Source organism: Cavia porcellus, unplaced genomic scaffold (genome assembly GCF_034190915.1).
Source record: "Cavia porcellus strain 051 isolate PalLab524CR breed Dunkin Hartley unplaced genomic scaffold, mCavPor4.1 scaffold_4, whole genome shotgun sequence".
Taxonomy (NCBI): Eukaryota; Metazoa; Chordata; class Mammalia; order Rodentia; family Caviidae; genus Cavia; species Cavia porcellus.
The window spans coordinates 41,542,577-41,565,909 of record NW_026947487.1 but is presented as its reverse complement, the minus strand read 5'-3'; the positions used below and the strand labels follow the sequence as shown (position 1 = coordinate 41,565,909).

Below are 23,333 nucleotides of genomic sequence, written 5' to 3'. Positions count from 1 at the left end.
GTGAATTCGATCCCTGGTACCAATAAAAAGGAAAAAGACAAGAAAAAAATGACCAATGACATGAAAGTTTACATTAAATCTAGAAGCTAAATCTACATTTAGCCATTAAAGAAATGCAATTCAAAACCACAATGAGATACCACTTAATCATAAGGTTGTCATGAAGATGAACGATGACAGAAATTGGTGAATATGGATGACTGGGATAATTATATTTTGTTGTTGTGTATGTAAAATGGTACAGCCACTTTAGAAAACAACATCAAAATTACCATAAGGCTGAGTCATTCCACTCCCAGGTGTATAGTCAAGAAAATGAAAAACGTGTTCACCAAAAATTTGTATGTGAATTTCATAACTAAATGTTCATAAAAACCAAAACATAGAAGCCAGAGATGGTGACACGTGCCTGTAATCCCAATACTTCAGAGTCTGAGGCAGGAGTCACCATGCGTTCAAGGCCAGCCTGAGCTACATGATGAGTTCAACAGCAGTCTAATCTACATAGCAAGACTGTGTCTCAAGAAAGAAAATATCTCAGGTGTTCATCAACAAAAGAACCAGGAAAATAAGTGCAGCAAACCCAGTGTAACAAAACAGTATTAAACTGTAAGAAGAAATTAAATATTGATAAATACTACAATATGTTTGAATATTTAAAAAAGATTAAAGATTTATTAGTTGAAAATTTTGGGTCACAAAAGGATAGAAATTATATGCTTCCACTTATATGAACTGTCTAGTATAGCCATATCCATAGATGCACAACAAAGATTAGTGGTACGCAGAGGTTAGTAATAAGGAGGAACAGAGGGTGACTACTACAAAAAGAAAGTTTCCTTTTCAGGGAATGAAAGTTTCTAGAAGTAGTGGATATGATTGCAAATGTCTGAAAATATACTACTAATCATTGAACTAAGGAAATGAATTGTATCATATGACTTATGACTCAACTTTTTTAACTGAAAATTTAGAAAAAGTATATCATGCAAACATTATCAGAAAACTAGAGTTCATTTCTTAAATAATCACACTCAGAATATAGAATGGTTGTTGCCAGGAGATATGGAAGGAAGTGAAGATTTCATTCAGTGGGCACAGAGTTTTAGTTTTTCAAGCTGATAAAGTTCTAGAGCTCTATTGCACAACACTAAGCAGTTACAATAGCCCATATCCTAGATCATAAAGCAAATCTCAAGAAATTTAAAAGCACTGAAATCATAAAAGTATATTCTTTGATCATGATGCAGTTAACCTAGAAATCAATACAAAAGGGGGTCATAGAAAATTTCCAAACACACTTCTGAATAATCCATTGATCAAAAAGGAAGTCTTGGGGAAATTACTCAAATAGTGCAGAACAAAAATAATAAGAAAACAAAAAATATAGAGGCATGCAGAGTCTAGGGCAGCTCCAAAGATACTCAGGATAACTCTCTAGGAGCAGGCAATAATGTATCCAATCTGCTGTGGTTCTGCCATCCCATACCAGGTCTTACAGATAATCAGACATGAAGGGGGGGGGAGAAAAAAAGAGAAAGATCCTGGATTCAGAATTGATGTCATTTCCATTTCCACTAGCTATCACTACTGACTTGATGCTACACAACTTTTAAGGACACTGGAAAGTATGCTGAGGCACATGGATAACCAGGGAGCCCTAATATATCTGCTACATGTAGAAGATTATCATAGACCATGGCAGTAATGGTGAAGATAGAAATAATTCGTAGGATTTGGGATCTTTTCTGGAGGCTCAGCCAGTAAGACTGCTGATGAATGCGGGTGAGTGTGTATAAACAAAGCTCGAGTTATTAATAGGATCCAGTCATTTTAGGAGCTTAACAAAGCAAATAACAAGCGCAAACAATCTTAATGTGTTTTAGGAACAGTATGGTGAAGAGGAATAAACATGTAGAACGGTGGTATGATGTGATGTCAGGAGATGGGCGGGTGCTCCTCAGCCTGTGATGGGGTTACATCCAGATAAGCTAGTCATAAGTTAAAAATATTGGAAATGGAAAATGCATTTCACACACAGAATCTACTGCACACCATAGCTTAGTAACACAGCACAGAGTATCTGTGGCTGAAAAGGATTTGCAGCTCACTCCCCACCCCAGCATCACAATAAGAATATCACACTGCCTAAAGCAGGCGTGGAGGAGAAAGATTCAAAATTTGTAGTATGCTTTCTATCATTTTCACATTATCAGAATCATACAGTAAAAAACCACTCAGTTGAACCATTGTAAGATAGGGACTGTCTGTCGTGACTGTTAGAGTATGTGTTTTAAGGTTGTTTTAATCTTATGATGTTGAAAACAGGAAGTCACCAGAGTTTTACGCAAAATGCTGAAATTTGGGGCTACTGTATGAAAAATGAGTTGGAGAAAGATAAGCAATGTGTCCAGCAAGAAGTTTTGGCCACCGTGTTCCTCTTGTATGAATGGCCACCCTCACACTGAAAGTTGTACTCTTCCTCCCTTTACTTGCCCCAAATTTGCTCTGCAGAATCTGTTTCTTCTCCTACCTTTGATAAAACTCTGCTGCCATTTGTGCTTGTCCTAACCAATTCTTTGCTCAGGAAACAAATAACCTAGAAAACACCTCCAAAAGGAGACAGCAGCATCCCCAAAACCCACTAACATATTGAACAATGTTTCACATATCAGGTTAACTTCATTCAGTTAATTATTGTTCAACAGCCATATAAAAATATAAGAAATATTTTTGGTAGCTATTTAGATTCTAAAGGACCAATAGACAAGAGGGTACAAAAGATCCATTTGTTTATTACGCTGGAAAGATGGCGGAGGAAGAGCAAAGAAAAAAGTTCCCCTTGGTTCCAGAAAATCTCCTGAAAAAGAGAAAGGCTTATCAAGCCTCAAAGCCACCCAAGCAAAGCAGGCACTTTTGGCAAAGAAGGAGAGGAAGGTAAAAGAGATCAGATTTAACCGACTGGAATCTTCCCTTCGTGATTCCTGGTGACAGCAGCGTGACACGGTGCACATGAAACGACTAGAAGTGAAACCTCGTGCTTTGGAAGCACCTGACAAACACTCCTTGGCCTTTGTTGTCCGCCTCCAGAGTATCAACGGGGTGAGTCTACTAGTACAAAAGACCATTGCAAGACTTTGCCTGAAGAAGTTGTTCAGTGATGTCTTTGTTAAAGCCAACCCCACAACCCTCAAAATGCTGCAGATAGTGGAGCCTTATGTGACCTGGGGATTCCAAATCTGAAGTCTGTCCAGGAACTCATTTTGAAACATGGATAGGCCAAGGTCAAGAATAAGACCGTCCCTCCGACGGACAACACTGTGATCGAGGAGCACCTGGGAAAGTTTGGTGTCATTTGTCTGGAAGACCTCATTCACAAAATCACCTTCCCTGGGGTGCATTTCATGAAGATATCTCACTTCTTGCGCCCTTTCCACCTGTCTGTGGCCCAGCACGCTACCAAGAACAGGGTGGGCTTCCTCAAGGAGATGGGCTCACCTGGCTATCGGGATGAACACCAACCAGCTCATCCGCCAGCTGAACTAGTTCCAAAATATCAAAGCAGTGCCTTGGAAGCATGTGTTTGTTTCTGGAACTGTTATCAAGTGTCTTCAGAGAAGATGCCTTCAGAGACTGGAAGAGGTCAGGGAAGCGACAGGTGCGGTGGCCTGCAACTCTCTTCACTGCCCAGTTTCAAGGAAAAGTTCCATTGTTTCCAGATTGTCTCCAGCTGCCGCTGAAATCAACAGGTCACCCGAGGAAGAAGTCCTGTTTTGTTGCATCCTCTGTCACGGAGTTTGGTGCTGGTGAACGGATAACCTTATCAAGGCTCCCTGTGATCTGTAGCGGTTGACCCAGCCCAAAGGCCTGTATGTGTCTGGAGCCCTAGGACCTTCTTTTGAAAAGACTTGAAATATAGTTACAAAGATGAAAACAAGTGTTGTCTTTGTTATGAGTCCATGTTCTAGCTTTCAGTGACAGCTTTGGGAAGTCTCAGACTTGGCTGGCTAAGGTGGTGCTTTTGTGTGTGTGTGTGTTTGTGTGTGTGTGGTCCTGGGAATCAAACTCACAACCTCACACTTGCCAGGCAGGCGCTTTTGCCGCTTAGCTAAATCCCTGGCCCAAAGGTAGCATTTTTATCCTGGCTTGGAACTGACTCAGCTTCTTTTCTCTAGCTTAGAATTTGGAAGAGGGCCCTCTTGGTAAGCACCTGCAGCATGGGCCAGGAGGAGAACCAGAGCTCCTGAGAACTGGCCATTCAGGCAGCTTATTCACCCGCCCTCTTGGTAAGCACCTGCGGTGTGGGCCTGGAGGAGAACCATTACCTGTGAGCCTACTGCCACAGGGGCTGAAAATCAAGCACCCTTCCCTGGCCCCCCCCCCCATAGCTACTGGGGATAGATGTCTCAACATCCCTTGGGAGGATGACCATATGCAGTATAGCAAATATGGGGGATTTCCTTCTATCTTCTGTTTGAAGGCAAAGGTTGTTTTCACTGTTTTGTTTTGTTATGTTTCTTTTGCTCTATTCAGTATTCTCAATTGGTTTTATAATGTTCTATTTTTGGTTTGATTTTGCTATACCTAATTGACTGGACAACTATTGTGAAGTTAAAGAAATATACCATAGTACCTATTACTACTATCCCAGTGTCCTACTGTGAAATCCTGTACCAATTTCACTGCATTGTCTCGATTGGCTTTGTTCTGTCTTGTGCTGTTGCATTTTTACTACTTTCAAAATAAAATTTAAAAAAAAAGATATTGGATCAAGAAAAAAAAAGATCCATTTGTTTTCCTCTGTTGTGAGTTTTATAAATTTATAGCAAACATGAAAATTGAAATGAGAAAACAAGCAAGCAAGCAAAGGATCTAGGTACATAGTCTAAGCCAAGACAAATATGACCATGGAAAAGAGGCATAAAAGACAATAGGAGAGGATGCAGAACTCCTGGGTCCACAGCTGTGCCAGTTGGAGTCAAGACTGATATCATCCAACCTCCTGCTCAATATCCATGTATCCTGAGTTCATCCAATGGAAACGACCCATCCACCAGGAGACCCAGACCAAGGAGATAACCAGAACCAGGAAATGGTGGCAGCTGGGCTTAGCAGAATGGTCACCCACAGCAATGAAAGGCATGACCTTCGGGTTACTGTAGCACAAGGGAACAGTCAACCAACTGGCCAAGACATGGCCCAGGTTGTTGAAGAGGCCACAGGGTTTATATTTTGCCTTTTCAACAGAAATCGGTGAAGGAAATGGAGAGGCAATTGTCAGAATTGGAATACAAAATGGCTGTCAGATCATGTTAATAGGGGGAAACAACCACCTCAGAGCAAGAATGTGATCTAAAGAAGGTGCAACTTTGGGAGAAGTTTGTGGAAAAGAGCTTGCTGAAATCCAGCAGGGTCTTCTGCCCAAGGGATTGCAAACTGAAGTTCTCTAGGTTAAAAAAAGCTGCAATTAGTGAGTTTATCTTGGAGGACACAGTGATCCTACAAGAAATTTCCAAGGCAGTAGGCTAAACAGGAAGGGTTTGGTGAGAAAAGGTTCACATGTTCCTATCTGTGTGTGAAGGAGAACATCTGCCAGGAGTTGAAGCAGTAGCAGGCTACAAATTTGGCCCTTGCTGAGTGAGGTATGGTGGAGAGAAGCATCGAAGCACCACAGTTCTGCCCTCTGGGGAACAGAAGTTGCTGGTTTCATCAGAGCTGCCAAAGCACACTGGGCAATAGCCAATTTTCCTATTACGACAACAGCTCCCCGTGAAAAACTACTACCTTTGCAACCTTAAGTAGAACTGCTGTTTCCTCCTTCTGCCTCTGTGTGGCTGTGCTGTCTGAAGAGGGTTTCTTCTGCCCATGTTTTACGAGCTCTTTCGACCTTCATTTGTTGTTATAAGGCTGGCTACAGCTAGTTCTGGATTTATAGCACCCTGGTCTTTGGACACAGGAAGGCTTTTCTTGACCTTGTGATCATAGTGTCCCATAGATGTAAAATTAGAATAACCAAGAAGTTGGATCTAGTCAGAAATGTTGAGATTGGTTTGAAACAGGTGTTTGTCACACAGATAAGTCAGTGTCCATTGCTGTAACCTAATTTAGAACATCTGGATGGATGATTTGGTTTAAAGACTTCTCATCCTCCAGTGACCTTGTCCAGCCACAGATCTTGAGATATATGGGACATATTCTGGGATGGGGCCTAAGGATGGTCTATGGACTTCCTTGTTCCAAGATAATCTCCAGGTTGACTGAGTCTGCTTGAAATCAGGCTTAGGAAGGACAAGGAGAGGGAACCAGAATGAGTAAAGCTGACATGGGGTGAAACCTACCAGAAACTTCTCAGCAGTGGTATATGCCTCCTTCAAGGACATTTTTGTCATCCGCATCCTTCTGCTATCTATATTTCTTTTCATGCTGTTTCTGTCAGTTTTGTGGATTTCTTCCCACTACTTCCCATGGCTGTTAGAGACCAGTTTGCATGCCTGTTTAAAAAAAAAAGAAAAACTTGAGTCCTTCAGGGAAACAAATTAATGGGCAATTGTCTTAGTTATTTTTCTCATGATTGAGACAAAATATCTGGCGCCCAAAATTAAAGGGAGGGAAAGTGTGTTTAGCTCATAGTTTATGAGGTTTCATAATTAACTGGCTCCAAGGCCCAGTGGAACATGAAAGAGGGACAACCATTCATGGCAGGGGAAGACAACAAAAGCAACCAAAGGGAGACAGAGACAGAGACAGAGACAGAGACAGAGACAGAGAGGAGGCATCTTTTTGTCTTTCTGTCCCTTATATTGTATCCAGTCTATGAGATTTGGGTGGGGCAGTCCAATCTTTGGACTGATTCAGAATCACCTAATCCCAGCAAGGCACTATGAATCAATCTCACACTCTATATTCAGCCTCAGAAAAAGCCCTCTGTAAAACATATAGGTCCACCTGTGGTTTTGGGCGGACATCTAGATACAAGCCATAACATCAGTTGAACTGGAAATTGAAATTGTCACTTGGCCATTTTTATTATTTATATCACTAGAGAATAATCCCAGAAAGGAAGTGCATTAGTCTGCTTTTTGTTGCTGTTAAGAAATAATACAAGTCTAGGTACTCATGAAGACTCACAGTTTTAGAGCTGAGAGTCTAAACAGCATAGCACTGAATCAGGTGAGGACCCTGTGGCATATAGCAGAGTGTGTGCAGAAGAAAAGATCACAAACTGAATCCAGAAGCCCAAGAGTTGGGTGGTAGCAGGCTTGCTCTTTCTGTAACTACTCTCTGGAGAGCTTGGAAATCCAGAAGACTGCCCTAAGTGCCTCCCACTGTGCCCCATTTATTAAAATTTCCATTTCATCTCCCACAACCACACACTTGAACATTTGGATGACACCTAAACCAAAGCAGCAAGGTTATGGTATTGGTTATTCTGGTGGTTTTAAAACATATTCTAAATATCTTTGATGCTTTCTTCTCTCAAAAGAAAAATCTAAATTTTTTTTTTTTTTTGTCTTTTTCGTTTTCATCAGTACCAGGGATCGAATTCACAACTGCCTGCTTGCAAGGCAGGCGCTTATGCCGCTGAGCTAAATCCCCAGCCCTTAAGAAAATCTAATTTTCTTCTTGGCTGTGGATCAAACTTAGTAACTAGCCTGTAAAAAAGCAAATTTTCCTTTAAGTCTTGCTTTTGCTACATCCTGCCAATTTTGATGAGTTGCTCTTTATTTAATTCAAAGTACTTGTAAACTTCTCTTGAAATTTCTCCTTTGACCCATGCATCATATCAAAACATATTATTTAAACTACATATATTTGGGGATTTCCCAGCTGATTTTCTGCCATCCATTTCTCATTTAATTCCATTGTGATCTGAGAACATGTTTTGTAGAATTTATATTATTTTACATTTCTTAAAGTGTGTTTGGTGACCCAGAATGTGTTCTATCATGTTGAATGTTCCATGTGGGTTTGAGAAGAATATATATTCCGCTGATGTTGGATGGAATATCCTATAATATCAATTAGATCAAGGTGGTCAGTTATGTACATATTTACCACTTTTTTCCTACTTTACTATCAATTGTTAGAACAGAGATGCTCATCTCTAACTGTAATACTGGATTTCTATATTACTCCTGGTAGTTCTGTCTATCCTCAAATGAGACCCTATCCTTAAGTATGCTGATGTTCAAGTTGTTACATCTTCACTTTATCACTTACTGCCTCCTTTATCCTTGATAATTTTTGTTATTCTTAAGTCTGCTTTATCTGAAACTAATATAGCTGTTCGAGATTTTTTTTGCATACTGTATCTCCTATCCCTTCACTTTTAATCTGTCTGATATTTATATTGAAGGAAGATTTCTTATAGATAGCATATTGTTGGGTCTTGTTTTGTCTTATGCATTCTAAAAATCTCTTTAATTAGTTCGTGTAGGCCTGCCATATTTTACAGTATTATTGATATAACTATATGAATACTTTCCATATTTTAACTAGTTCTTATTTCTCAAATTGGATTAAACAAGATAACAGTTTGTTAGATCAAGGCCTTTTGTTCATGGGATGCTGGAGTTATCTCACAAAATCAGCAAAAGTTCACTCACAGAGGATTTCTGTGCCCAGTCAAAATGGACAGTGTGACAGCTTTCACCATGGTCAAAAGTTAAGGATGAACGTGGTAAAAAAGAGAAGAATATTGTAAGCCATTGCCCAGGGGAAATGTGCAAGAACCTGACATTGCTTACAGCTATGCAAGGGAACATAATGCATATGAAACCATTAAGTTGGAGAGCCATCTCTCACATGATAATAACAAGCCAATCAGTGGGAAGATAAGCTTCCATGCGTGTGAATTATCTTGTATTAGTTTCCATGTCTTAATGGTTTGTAAGTGGAGCCATATTGGTGAATGCCCTTTGTGGTGTAATTAGCATGGGGCATTTTTACTCAGAAAGGTAGACTCCTCCACCACAATACACTGCACAAAGAAAAAAATACTTTTAAAACCTGTGCATGCCAGTGGAGAGATGCATTCATGGGGCACCTTGGGAATCATTCTGTGGAGAAGCCCAAAAAATGTGAGTTTGCAGGAGTTACAAGCAGAGAAGTTCCTGTGAGGAGCACATGGAGTACTGTTGCACATTTCTTCAGAGCTCTGACGTGCAGGACACAGCAAGAGCGAGACCAAACACATCAGAGCAGAAATGGGAAGTGACAGAGCTCTGGTTCTGGACAGATTAGCAAGTAATGTGGCAAAACAAAAAAGCCCAATACTTCAGAAATTCATTGGTGAGAAGTGCCACTGCTTTGGCACCAATTATAATTCCAGCTATGTGCAGGAGAAGGAAGAGAGATAAAACAGACCTGAATGATGGCCTAATGCTATCAGTTCTTTTAGTGCTAAAGCCCTGCACCCGTTGAGAGGGTTCCATAGATCAGCAGCATAGCTACCCATAGCTTTCTGCTGAGCTGAGATCCCAAATGGTGGTCCCAAAAACTGAACAAGAAAAACATCCACCTGCCAGAGAAGAGCCTGCCTTCTGAAAGAGGTCTTTCCCCCTGTAATAGTGGCTGCAACCGCGGGAATCCTGACAGCAATCACCAAGAGCACCAGAATCACCTCCATTAGCCAAACAAAGGAGACTCCCCAACTCCGCAAGCCCCCTCCCCTCTGACTGAGAGACTCTGTTAAGGTGAGAAAGAAAGACAAGAAGGTGATGGGTGTGTTCTGGTGTGACTACTGCCACGCTATATTTTCCTGGATTACATGATATTCACATTCACATGAGCTGCTACGGCTTCTGTGACCCTTCTGAGGGCAGAATATGAATGATGCAGAAGCCAAGATCTACGCAAGTTGAGGTCTTGCTTCACATAGCCAGAGGAGAGCCCAGATCCATGCTCAAGTGAACCTGACTCTCAACATTGTGCAAAGGAGTGGATACTGTTTTTAAAAACTGATGATCCCTCCAATTAATGGCTTTCAAGTCCATGCTTATTTCCATACCATACCTAGTACCCAAGATGGGTGAGACAGAGAATCATTGTCTTCATCCAGAAATAGTTGACCTAATATCATGTTGTTACTTCCGGAAAACTTTGTTTTAAGTAAAATTGAACTTTATTTTAAAAGTCAAGACATTTAGTTTCTTTCTTTTTTTGTTTTCTTGAGACAGGGTCTCACTGTGTAGCCCAGGGTGGCCTCAAACTCACAGGCATCTTCCTATCTCAGCCTTTCCCGTGCTGGCATTACAGATGTGCCATGCCTGCTTTAGTAACTGCCTTTTACAGCAAAAGAACAGTTGAAGCAGCTTTCCAGTGTTTAACATAATTTGTGTGTGTGTGTGTGTGTGATGGTGGTACTAGGGGTAAAACTCAAAGGCTTCACACTGAGTTATATCCCAGCCCTAAGTTTATTTTGAGACAGATTCTTGCTAAATTACTAAATTGGTCACACCAGACCTGAACTTGATATCCTCCTGCCTCAGCCTGCCAGAGTGCTGTGATTACAAATGTGCACCACTGGGGCAGGGGATTTGGTGCAGCTGCTTAAGTGTCTGCTTGGCAAACTTGAGGTCCTGAGTTCGATCCGTTGCTCAAAAAAAAAAAAAGCACCACACCACCCATTGGAGGACATCTTTTAATTAAACTATTTTTTTGTTTTTTTGGTACTGGGAATCGAACTCATGACCTTACACTTGCCAGGCAGACACTTGTGCTGCTGAGCTAAAACCCCAGCCCTAGACTTTTTTAAAAGGTGGTTTTCAATGTTTTATATTTTAGGGGTGCTTTTGGTGTTTTAGAACTCCAGGCCTAGATCATTGTGCTAGTAGACATTTGTTCTGAGCCAAATGTGTACAATGAGCTGGTGCACAGATCTGTATATATTTGGGTTCCTATGTTCTGGGTATTTGAAACGCTACAGCTATCCTAATTTCTTAATGAATTATGAAAGGTAAAGATATTTCCCCTCATCCTTTTCTCTCTCTTTTTGTCATAAGGTAGATTGGTAGAGGTTAAATTTGCCACTGAGTCTATAGATGGAAGGAACAAGACAGAATTAAAAAAGAATTGGGGCAAAAATAAGTATAAAGTGCACGGCCATGACAGAAGTGCTATGGAGCAGCCTTTTTCCAGGAAGCAGGACACATGTGCATAAAGTGTTTACTTTCTGCCAGCAACCGGTATTTATTTATTTATTGGTACAGGGGATCGAACTCACAACTGCGCACTTACAAGGTAGGTGCTTATGCTGCTGAGCTAAATTCCCAGGCCCCCAGTATTTTTTCTGCCAGACTTCCTATATGCCTTTTTTATTTATTTATTTATTTATTTTTTGGTACTGGGGATTGAACTCATGACCTAGCACTTGCCAGGCAGGCACTTATGCTGCCGAGCTAAATCTCCAGCCCCAGGCCCAGTACTTTTTAAATATTGTGTACTGTTATAGTTTGAAGGTGTCTGTTATGCTCTATGCTTATCGCCCTAGTAACCATGTACCTGGAGCACTGACCACATTGTTATAAATTTGTTATAAATTAACTGACCGTGTCATCATGCTGTTCTGTATGCATTGCTCCCCCTCACCTTAGTAACCTGTGCTGTGTCAACTTTTATTCCCCTTGTAAGAGACAAATGATGCTGTGTCAACCATTGTTCCCTTTATGAGAGACAAATGTTCCTGGAATTGGCAGACCAAGGACTATGAATTGGCTAACAACCCACTGTGAAATGTTTCTGACCTCAAGCAAAGGGGAACAAAGGCCCACCTTGTTTCTGTTTCTCATCACTATGTACTTAATGATCAATGAGCTAATCATAAATGAGCTATAAAAATCAGTCAAAATTCTAACTCAGTTGCACAGCTTTGCAAATTCCATCTGCACTGTGTCACTGGGCCAGCTAAAATAAAAGCGCTTCTTCTTAAAACGATGTCATTTTGCCCCATCCTTTTTTCATCTCAGGGGCCTTTTTGGGGAAATACAAAGTGTCCCTACAAAACTCTGGAGCTGCCAATGTGATAGTATTAAGAGAAAGAATGGGTCCTTAAAAGATGATTGGGCCATGAAAGCTGTTGCTCTTGAGAATAGGATTAAGGTTTTTATAAAGAATCTGTATGAAGCGTCCATCACTCTTGTCCTTCCTTCCACCCCGTTGCCATGTGAAGGCATAGAGCTCTTCCCTTATGGAGGCTGCAGCCTCAAGGAACCATCTTAGAAGCAGACAGTTAAACCTGCTGGCACCTTGATCTTGTACTTCCGGTCCTCCAGAACTGTGAGAAAATACATCTCTGTTCTTCATTACTCAATGTCAAGTATGGACTAAGACATATGTGTGGAGAGAAGACTATGCATGTGTGCCATGTGCTGAACATTCAAGGAGTAGCCACAACACAGGAAATGAAAAAAGTTCTGGTTATCAGTTAAAATTGATTTTCCGTATAAGAAAGACCATAGGAAAAATATAAGTGCATTTATCACACAGAAAAGCTCCCTAGAGCTAGGCAGTTCAAGGGAACCTTCACATCAGCACTGTTCTACTCTCCTGTCCTTAGTATGTAGCTTCAAGAGGGACAAACATGAGTCATTGAGGGAGGTAAGGGGACACCTGCCTAGCCAGCCAGATCAGCCAAATCAACCCTGGCAATCAATGGGGTGACATGTTGCAGCCAGATCTCTCTCACATCCCATGCTATTTATTTTAATACTATACCTGTGGGGTAATTATCAAATAATATGAATTAATCATTTTCCATACACATGAACACATGTATACACACACACACACACACACACACACACACACACACACACACACAAATAGCTTTTGCAAAGCAGTACAAAGGCCCAACTTCATAGAATATAAAATTTCTGCCTCAAAATCGTTATCCATGGTATTCACAGACTTTTTATGAATCTTGAATGTTTTTCCAAATTCAAAATATTTTTAAACTAAACAAATTTAAAATTTAACCTTGGCTGCCCTGGGCCTTATGATTTCAGTTAAAGGAAGTGAATATAAGGCATTCAACATAAATGTGTGTTGAATAGTTACTATATTTGAAGACTTATGCTGAAGTATAGTACAAGATTGATTCAACTGGGACGCGGTGTGGTGGCACACACCTGTAATCCCAGCATTTAGGAGGCTGAGGCAGGAGGATCTTTACATGTTCCAGAGCAGCCTGGACTGCATAAGTGATTTCAAGTCCAGCCTGTACTACCTAGCAAGCCTCTGTCTCAAAAATAAATAAATAAATAAAACAAAAAAACAAAGCAAAAATCCCAAAACAAACAAATGAAAACAAAAAAGACTGATTCAATTGGGAAGAAGCACAAGAAAAAATACTTTTGCAGTGACATATTGTCCAGTGCATAGTTTGTAGCTACTCCCTTCGAAGTTAAGTTTCGGTTTTCTGTAGTCCTCAATAAGACTAAAAATAAACTCAAATTTCTTAATCTGGGTCAACACTATGGCTGCTAAAGTGCTGCTGTATGAATACTTTCTGGATTATTATTTTAAAATACTGGATTTTGTTCCATTATCAGATCATGTGTTCCCAACTTTAGGTTAAAGAAATAGTCACACTACTCATTACCCAGGATGTCTGCTCCAATTCCCACTTCCCAATAATCTACCAACAGAGATCCACAGCTCTCCCACAACTAAACTATCGTGGAAACCAACGTGGGTTTAAAACCCACAGTGCTGACAAAAAGTCTCCATCTCATTTTCCACCTCATTCAAATGCAGGACTGCAAAGGGTAGCCTGTTCGAGGTTCGTTTCATCCGCGTGCTTCTGCTGTTAAAACGCACCTCTTCTTGGAAGAGAAATCACATAATATCACTGTGGGAAAATAGCTAGCCTATGTCCAGCTAACTATATAGAGTGATTTCTTTTCGGAAAGCCTTCCCGGGGCCAGCACCCCGCGCCAGCAACAGAGCGCGCCGCGGCACCACGTGTCCGCACCAGCTGCCGGATTGGAGGAGCGCGTTTCAGCTCTGCGGGCTAGACCCGCGCAGCACTACCCCGCTGCCAGAGGAGCTGAGCAGCCGAGAGAGCAGGCCAGAAGGAGACCGCGGCGGGGAGGGGGCGGGAGGGGGGTGGGGGATCCCGAGACTCTCGTGGCCCAGAATCTGGGAAGGCCCGGAGCGGCGCCAGTCGACTCGCCTCGTCACAACTTGCCCAGACCAGGCACGCTTCGTCTTGCACGCTGGAAGAAAGAACCCGCCCGCCTCTCCGGCTCGGCTGCCCCTCGGCCTCAGCGAGCCAGGCCGGCGCCAGCTGCGCCTCTGGCTTCTGGATCCCTTGTGACCCTCCGTCCGCCTGCAGCGCCCGGCACCGGCCCAGGAGCGCGCAGCTGGGGTGAGCCGAGGCCAGGGATGCGCCGGGCGCCCGCGGAACTCGCGGTGCCCCGGCATCTCGGTGCTCGCCGCGCCGGGCCTCTTCCCGCCTCTGCCGGCCAGGATCCGCGCCGCTGCGGACCCCGCTCCCCGTTTGTCTTCCAAGGAAGGGCACCGAGGCTCCACCGGACCCCGCATCCCTCAGCCTTTGTCTTAGCGGGCTCTGCAGGCCCGCAGTGCGGTGCGCCCCGGAGGCGACTTGCGGCACAGGAATAGGGGCCCCGCGTGGGATGGGGGGCGGAGGGAACAGGAAAGCGTGCCCCCTTCTTTCCTGTTCCGGCCATCTTGGGACGCAGATCCAACCTAAAGGGCAAGGGTGGCTAACGGCAGGCGCCCCACGCTGGAGTGGTGGCCCCGGCGGCGATGGATGCCTCGGGCCTGCGCCTTTTCATGCGGGGATCGCGGCGGGGACCCGCGGACTGCCCCCACGATTAGCTGTGAGGCCCTTAGCCCAGAGCAAGGGTTCTCTGTCAGAGGCAGGGAAAACGGAGGGATACGGGCCTGGGAACCGAGCGGCGAATCCACTCGACCGTTCTCCATTCCCGCTGGTCACGCTCTGAACACCCTCTCCGTGCGGGTCCTGCGCTAGGTGCTGCGGATACGCTGGTGAGCGAGAGAAACCACGACCCTTGTTCCCGCTGATCCTGCAGCCCCAGTGGATGGAGCCCCGAGCCCACAGACCTGTCAGGTCGGTATCGCGACGCCCTCCAACAGATGGGGAGGTGGAGGCCTGGGGTTGCCAGATTGGTTCTGGGTCAGGCAGCAAGTAAATGGAAAAAAATCAAACTTTGAGCCCATCTGTGTCTTTCGGAATTTTGTGCCAGGCAATAGTGAGTCGTTAGTTGTTTTTGTTTTTGTTTTTCCTTATAAAGGCTCATTCAGTGTTGTGTGGGTTTATGGTTATGTTCTGGATGCTTTTCCTAAAGGTTTATTTCTGGTTCCCAATATCTGTAAAGTGCTACAAATACTTGATTTTCGAGCTTTGCCTGTAGTTACTCTGAACTGTATTTTCCTTTCTTCTGTTCACATATCTGACTGTTAGGAAAGAAAGAAAATTTCCTGATGGTTGGTCCCAGCAGGGACTCCCGGGTGGACTGAGGAATGTCTGGCCCTTCCTCAGCGCACTGATCTATATGGTGACCACTGGTATCCCTCAGAAGAAGCCCAAAATGAGAGGCCTGAGGTCAGCAAGTCGGTGCTAGAAATATTTTAGTTTCTGCAGAAACAACAGAATGCAACCGCCACACAAATTTGTAAGGTAAATAGAGTGGCTTTGTAAATGAAGAATGATGGATGGACAGCTGAGGGCAGGAGTTCCCCACTGTTTTTATCTTCAGCATTTTGAAAGTATTTTTTGGAAAGATGAGTGAGTTCTCCCATGCCTAGGGGAGGTCTGGTTTGTGCCTTTATTAGAATGTTGTATGTAGGCTGCCAACCCACTGAGAAAGAAAAATTCCTTTAATAAAAGTGTCTTGGCTGGGAAGGGTGGCACACGCCTGTGAGTCTGGCACTTGGGAAGCTGAGGCAGAAGGTTGCTGCAAGGTTGAGGCCAGCCTAGGCTACATGGTGAGTTGAAGGCCTGGCTGAGCTGCACAGCTACACCCTGTCTCAACGCCCCCCAGGAAAAGAAAGAAGTTTAGAAAGCCTGCCGTCAAGTGTGATTAACTAGAAGTTAATTTAAAAAATAAAAACAAAGAACACTGTATATGGTGCAGTATACAAAATACACCCTTAATTTAAGGCATACATTTTCAGAAGTTTTACAAATGCATGTGTAATCCCCAGCAGTCACCACCACCATGGAAATGTGAAACATTTCTATTAACTAGGTTTTCTTCCTTTTGCCGTCATTTAATTTTACAGTTTTGTTGCTCATGTTGTCTAAATTGCGTGTAAAAGATAAGAATAAATACATATTTCTAATCTCAAAACCTAAGTTGAGTACGGGAGTGGATGGGTAACCAGGAGGATGGTAGCTAGGACCAAAGGCTTGGGGATGGGGCACCCTAGCCTGTCCAAGGACATGCAATATTCAGCCCCAAAGGCCAAGGGGGTGGTGCTCCTGGGAGCCGGGAGGTGCCCTCTGCAAAAGGGCAGCGGGCGTGTCACCCGGGGTTGGTTCTCGAAGTCTTCTCTGGTCCCACAGAGCCCTGGGCGCCCGCTGACCGCGCGCAGGCGCTTGCGCTCGCCGGTTCCGTTGCTCCAGCTGCAGGCCTGGCGCTGCCATAGCAACGTCCTGGACGCCCAGACCTCTGGCGGCCGCCGCCGCCGCCGCGGAGGGAGAGTCGCTTTTCCCCCGCTCGCGAGGGCGTGGCGGCGGCGGCCCGCGTCTGGTAGAGGAGTCTGCCTAGCTCCTCCCGCGCACGCATAGGCGGCGGATTGGCTGCAAGCATGGTAAGAGGCGGGTGGCCCCAATGCGTGTCGGGGATGCCTGGCTGGGGGTGGCTGCGCTCCCCGTGACTCCCAGCTCCCTCGCCTGCCTGCTGGCTCCAACCCTGCTTCCTGCTGCGCTGTCTCTCCCTCTGCAGCCCTTCCAGAAGCGTGTCTACTACCCGCTGGCCAGCTGCCCCGAGGGGCCTGATACTCCTGTGGCCCGCGCGGGCTCCATGCCCGGTCACCCTCCCAGCGCGGCATGGGGACCCCTGCCCTTCTTCCAGTTTCGGCCGCGACTGGAAAGCGTGGACTGGCGACGTCTGAGCGCCATCGACGTGGACAAGGTGGCGGGAGCTGTGGACGTGCTGACGCTGCAAGAGAACATCATGAACATCACCTTTTGCAAACTAGAGGATGAGAAGTGCCCACACTGCCACTCAGGGGTGGACCCAGTGCTGCTGAAGCTCATCCGCCTGGCGCAGTTCACCATTGAGTACCTGATGCACTCGCAGGAGTTCCTCACCTCGCAGCTGCACAGCCTGGAGGAGCGGCTGCACCAGAGCATGGGTGACTGCGAGCAGAGCAAGGAGCTGCTCGCCAAGCAGGCTGGGGAGATCAAGCTGCTCAAGGAGGAGTGTAAGCGGAGGAAAAAGATGATCTCCACCCAGCAGCTGATGATCGAGGCCAAAGCCAGCTATTACCAGGTGAGAGTGCGCTGTGGGCCGATACCGTAACCCGAACAGTCTGGTTCCCAGGTAAGAGGACTTTCCTCCAACACTGTTCTTTCTAATCAGAAATTGTACCAGACATCAGAAGAAACAGTGTATTTAAGCAAAACAGTGCTTTTAGCCAACAGACCACATCATTCATTAACTTCTGCATCCAGCCTTGGAATTAATAATTAATACCCAAGGTTGTCTGAAGTGCTTTATTGCATTTATCTAGATACGCTGATCGGAGAGCCTATTTCTCTTCCATCAATGTCATGAAAAAAAAAAATCAATCCTGTAGAAATTGCTACTGAGGTCAGCTCTGGAACAATCGGGAATATGATTCAGATTATGGATTTCTTTAAAAAAAAAAAAAAAGTTAGAAACAGAGAGATAAAAAGTTGCCAGAATAGTACGGAGGACTTTGATACTCTCTTCACCTGGAGTCGCCAATTATTAACACCTGCCACATTCATTTTAATTCCTTCCAGCTCCTTTTATATATTTTTATTGCATCTGAACCATTTAAAAATGAATTAGACTGCTAAGTTTTTCAATGTGTGTATTTCCTAACATTCACTTATGTAGCAACAAGACTTAAAGAATTGAACATTTCTGATCATAATCTCCACTCCCTATGGGTTAGGTTAGAAATTATTAATGGGGATTGAAAGAGTGATTGCTTTATTTTAGTTAAAACCTGAGAGTGAGGGGGAGAAGAAAGAATATTCTGTGGCAGTTTTTGAGTTGGAAACTTTACATAAAGATTATCATGCTTATAAACCTGTATTTGTCTTCTAGGTGTATCATAACAAAATACCAAGATCAGGTGGTTTATACAACAGAATTTTAATTTTGGGTAATTCTTGAAGCTGGAAATCTTAAGTTAAGAAGAAAGTGTCAGCAGGGTTGGTTTTTGGTGAGGCCTTGCTTCCTGGCTTGTAGATGACCATGTGCTTACTGTGCCCTTTTCTTTTTTGGGGATGTAGGAAGAACCTGCCCTGTCTTCCTGTTACTATAAGGACACCAGTTCTATTGTACCAGGCACTCTGCCTTATTGATATAAGGGAATGAAACGCTCAACTATTATGTCCGCGAGTTTGTGTTCTCTAAAACCAAAGAATGAATTTTAGGAACAACAGAGGTGAAGAGTAGAATATATTTATTGAGAGAAAGCTTCCCTCTGAAGAGAGACAGGAGGGGTCCCAAGCGGGTTGCTAAGGACTCTGTTCTTTCCAGGGACTTTTATAGAGTCAAGGTGGAAGACTGGGAGCTTACAAGGCAGATGGGCATATAAGGTGGGACATAACTATAGTTAGCCAATAAGATCAAATAGTCCAGGTAAAATTGATTACATTAGGGACAAATGGGGAAGCGAGTCACTCCAAAAGCAAGCATTCTTACAGAGCAGTGACTCTTCCCTAGGGGGATGGGAACTATGTAGGGTATCAATCCTAAGATATGGGTACATTTGTACGGTCTTTTGTTTTGAGGCCTGGCCCACAGCAGGAGGTGTCAGCTTCCCCCTTTTCCCCAGCTGTCAGGTGTCTGTACTGGCTCCATTGAGGACCTAGCCCTATTCACTGCCTATAATATTTTTAACTAACTCAGCTGCCTGCAACATTGTGACCTCCTTCAATGTTAATCACTGTCTTAAAGGAATCTTTTCCAAGTAGAATCAATCATGTTGGAGGTTAGAGCTGCTTTTTCAACTTTCCAGGTTGTAACATTTACGTTCTTTCATTTAACTGTACATTTCATACTACATTTTTTTTAGTATATTTGTTGCCAAAGCGAGCATGATTTCATACTATTTTTACAATCAGTTCTCTATTTATATGCTTACTCAAGTCATCTTATCTCCTCACTTCATTCTTAAGTTTTAGCTTTGATTCCTCCTCCATTGTGTGGTTGTCCAATACATCCTCTTAGAAGTCAAATGCTGAATTCCCTCAGCTTGCAACTTTAACGTACATTTGCACTGAACTACATCCCCAGCCCTTTTAAACTTTCTGAGTCACAGGTTGCACAGGCTGGACTTGGACTTGCCACCCGCTTGCCCCAGCCTCCCGGGTGCTGGGATTACAGGCATGTGCCACAACACCTGGCCCCGTCCTTTGTGATCTGAAGAAACGAGTTGGAAAGGCTGCAGTACTGTTCAAGCACCTTCTGACAACCTGTGTTGAGCAAAGGACCATAAAGAGGGGGGCATGGTTTCCTGTCCTGTCCTTTCTCTAATGGTCCTGGAAGCTTTATTTACACCAGAGTTAGTGCAGGCAGTCCCTATGGTGCTGTGAATGAGCACAGAAGACTGACCAGTGCTGAAAGGTTCTCAGCAATGCTGAGTAATACGCCAGATGGTAGCATTTTGGGAAACCTAAAGCTGAATTCTAGACACAGTCCAGCTAATTAAGATCAGCGAATAAAAGAACATGCTAAAATGGCACAGCAAGCTGGGTGTGGTGGCACACACCTGTAATCCCAGCACTTAGAAGGCTGAGGCAGGAGGAGTGCCGTGAGTTCAAGGCCAACCTGGGCCACATAAACAAGTTCAAGGCCAGCCTGCACTATATGGCAAGATCCTGTCCAAAAAATTGAAAATTAAAAGAATCAGAGAAAGAGAAGGAGAAAGAAAGAAAGAAAGAAAGAAAGAAAGACAGGCACAGCAGAGTTGGAAACAGCAAAGAACAGATAAACTCTGCATGACAAGTATTTAAACCCTTTAGCAAAAGATAGCATGAAAAAAGAGAGGTAGAAGGGAACCTATAAAAGACAAATCAACCAGTTTTGAGGTGTGAGGCTTACTTAAATTATATTTCAAAACAAACTGAATTGATTTTCTAAGACACTGTGAAATTTTGGGGAGCAAACAAAGTGTTGGATCTTTGTTGATATAAAGGTTTCAGTTTTTAACTATTTCTAAGATAACAATATGTAATCTATTAACTAGTGATTTCCTACTGTTTATGTTTTCTGAAATTCTGTATAACTTGTACGCTTTTTCTATTTTTTTTCTTTTTCTCCTTAAATAAAAAAAAGGTTAAAAAAAAAGGTTTCAGTTTTCATTTAAAAAGGGAATAATAGCATTGTGATTGGAATAGTGGTATTACAGTAATTGCCATTACTGAGTGGAAAAAAGTCCATTTCTTTTGGATGTGTGTGCTTAAATATTCACAAAAGGAATATGTGATATCCAGAATCTACTTCAAAGTAAGAACATGGATGGAACAAGCTGAATTTTTGCCTAACATGCAAATTGATATACAAGTAGAAAAATAGATATTGGTGAAATTTCTTTTTTATTGTCTAAAAATTCATTTTAATAGACCAGATATTTGTAAACGTCATTCGGTCTTATATAATGCTGTGCTTAAGATAGACTGGGCCCAGGAACTTGGAGGGACTGAGCAGGAGAGAAGTACAGTAAATAAATGTGAAGATTTTAATTGGTGAGGTATATTACCATGATGAAGATGAAACTATGGGATGTAACTACCTGGGGAATCTTGCGGGAAGATCTCCCTAAAGATTTGATGTTGGCCTCAGCGCAGACAATGAGTGACATCTTGAATGTCAAGAAGGTTCCAATTTGGGAAGGTCTAGGAAAGATCAGAGAGGAAACAGTGAATGGTAAGGCCCTAAAGTTTGCAGGCTGAGGGACAGAGAAGGCAGCATGGCGGGGCTGTCATGAGCAAGTTGGTGGAGACAGGGTAGAAGCCACTATTCTAATGGGAGCAGCATTTGGGGTTCCAGAAAGCACCCGCAGGGCTACTCTAACTGTCAGGAGGTAATCTCCCTGAACGCTGCTTTGTGTTCAGTTTGGGAAGAACAACCTAAACAACCTATATTTTATGTTTTGAGTCGTGCTTTTATTCTCACTTGCTAGGTTGGTATCTTTGGAGGAGAAAACCCCCAAGAGGCAGTACTTCTGGTACATGAATTTGAACTGCAGTTAGACAAGAAGACATTTGTTTCAGACACTTGGATTTGTTGCTTTCTTCTTTCCAGTGCCATTTTTGCGACAAGGCCTTTATGAACCATGCTTTTCTACAAAGTCATGTTCAACGCCGCCACCCTGAAGATTCTCACATTGGTAAGGAATGAGCTCTGTTTCAGAGCTGTTTAATTGCTGTTCTCTTTTTTCTTGTTTCCAGTGAGACATGGTGCAGGCATTCTCAGTCCCTTTTGGAAGAAAGCCTCATAGTCTTTTTCTCATTCAGCATGTAAATATTGAGCCCAGCCCTTACTGTGTACACGCAGGGCCCTGCATACCGAGGATACAGCCAGAAGCCGAACAGCAAAGTCCTGCTCTTTGGAATTGTACATCTTAATGGAGGGACAAAGAAGTGGTTTAATAATAAAGGGAAATCCTTTTTCATGTGCTGGCAAACATAGTGAAGGTGGTAAAACAGGAAAATGGGATGGAGAGTGACTGGGTGGTTGATGAAGGCCTCATAGCTAATCAGAGACCAGAATGATGACGAGGTTCCAGCCTGGCGAGAAACGGGAGAACGGAGGGGCTCAGGGAACACTGATAGTAAGAGGGCAGCATTTCGGAGGAATGAGGGGGCTGGCAGAGTACAGTGAGTAAGGTCACGATGTGTGGTGAGGCTAGAGGGGTAGAGGCTGGACCGCAGGAGGCTTTGAAGGCTTCAGCTGGACTGTATTTGGGGGGAAGCATCATGAGAAGACACTAGAGGATTCTAAGTGGGGGAGTGTCATGGTCTAATTTGTACCTTCAAATTGGTCCCTGTAGCTGTGGACGGAGGATGGAGAATGAACTGTAGGGCCCAAAGTGCCAGTGGGGGCGGTACACAGAAACTCAGGTGAGAGAAGATGGAAACCTGGACCAGGATGGTTGCAGGGCAGAGGGGGAGATGAAGATGGACAGGCTATGTGTTGAACACAGAATCTACAGAGATGTGAGTCAGCGAGAGGCAGAGACAAAGCAAATATGAACGGTGGTGGTGTTTACTGTGATGCGGGGCTGGGAGTGGGCAATGGCTTGTAGGCAGGAGACTGGAAGAGAGGTGGTGTTGGCAACAGGTGCACTGATGACACACACAGAATAGCCATGAAATGGGCATTTGGGAGGCGTTGAGCTCCTTGTAGAGAGAGACCAGGCATCAAATAGGGGTCTGGGAGTCCCTAGAGGAGAGCTGGGCTGACTGCTGGAGGACAGAAGACCTGGTGCAGTATCAAGGCTCTCCCCACACTAAGGCCCAGAAAGAGCAGGTGAGGGGGGATCCAGGGAGTGTTCTGGTACGGAAACAAAGGGTTCCGAGGACAGTGGTCAAGTGTATCGAATGTTTCTGAGGCTGAGGCACAGAGTAAGGTGCACATAGGAGAATTGACTGTTGTAGTTAAGGTGATTATTAGGGATCTAATATTAGCAGCCTCAGTGGATTGGTGGGGACAAAAGGCCTGTCTCAGTGAGCAGAGCTGAGAATTATAAGGGGGTAGTCCTACCAGATATAGACGTCAATTTCACTAGCATTTGCTGGGCAGGATGCAGAAAGTGGAGGCATGTTCTGAACCAAAGTGTGGGACTAAGGGAAAATTTTGTTTGGTATGGGAGATGTTGTGTTTGGGTGTTAATGGGAACTAGCTAGGATACAGAGGTAGAGATGAAAATGCAAGAGAGAGGAGGAGATTCTGTGGCTTACCAAGGAACCAGGGCTCTTACTACTATTTTAAATGTTGTCCAAAGCAGAGTGTAAGTTTCCTTTCTCTATGAGCAGATCAAAGCGTTCTGCTGCACTAAGCCTCAGAAATTCTCACTGTGACTTTAAATGTTTTCAGTATCTAGATTTATCTACCGAGCTTATTACTCTTGCCTTTTGG

General features: G+C 43.8%; 1 protein-coding gene and 2 pseudogenes across 5 annotated transcripts in view; all 3 read left to right on the top strand.

Moving 5' to 3' along the window:
* Positions 1 to 2,809: 2,809 nt before the first annotated feature.
* On the top strand, positions 2,810 to 4,417 carry LOC100726333 (large ribosomal subunit protein uL30-like 1; annotated as a pseudogene).
* A 4,731-nt stretch (positions 4,418 to 9,148) lies between these two features.
* LOC100717133 (zinc finger protein Aiolos-like) lies at positions 9,149 to 9,831 on the top strand (annotated as a pseudogene).
* A 4,367-nt stretch (positions 9,832 to 14,198) lies between these two features.
* Dzip1 (DAZ interacting zinc finger protein 1) overlaps positions 14,199 to 23,333 on the top strand; it is a 48,080-nt gene continuing 38,945 nt past the window's right edge. For 3 of the 5 annotated variants that reach the window (XR_010046871.1, XM_013141428.3, XM_005007164.4), the window contains exons 1-6: positions 14,199 to 14,368; positions 14,996 to 15,094; positions 15,449 to 15,664; positions 16,553 to 16,800; positions 16,935 to 17,483; positions 21,498 to 21,582. Coding sequence is in view for 4 of the 5 variants with exons in the window: in XM_013141428.3 (XP_012996882.2) it covers positions 16,798 to 16,800; positions 16,935 to 17,483; positions 21,498 to 21,582 (637 nt within the window). In the remaining variant the exon portion in view is untranslated. The remainder of the gene's footprint in view (positions 14,369 to 14,995; positions 15,095 to 15,448; positions 15,665 to 16,552; positions 16,801 to 16,934; positions 17,484 to 21,497; positions 21,583 to 23,333) is intronic. The other 2 variants (XM_013141426.3, XM_063246943.1) reach the window with 2 other exon arrangements.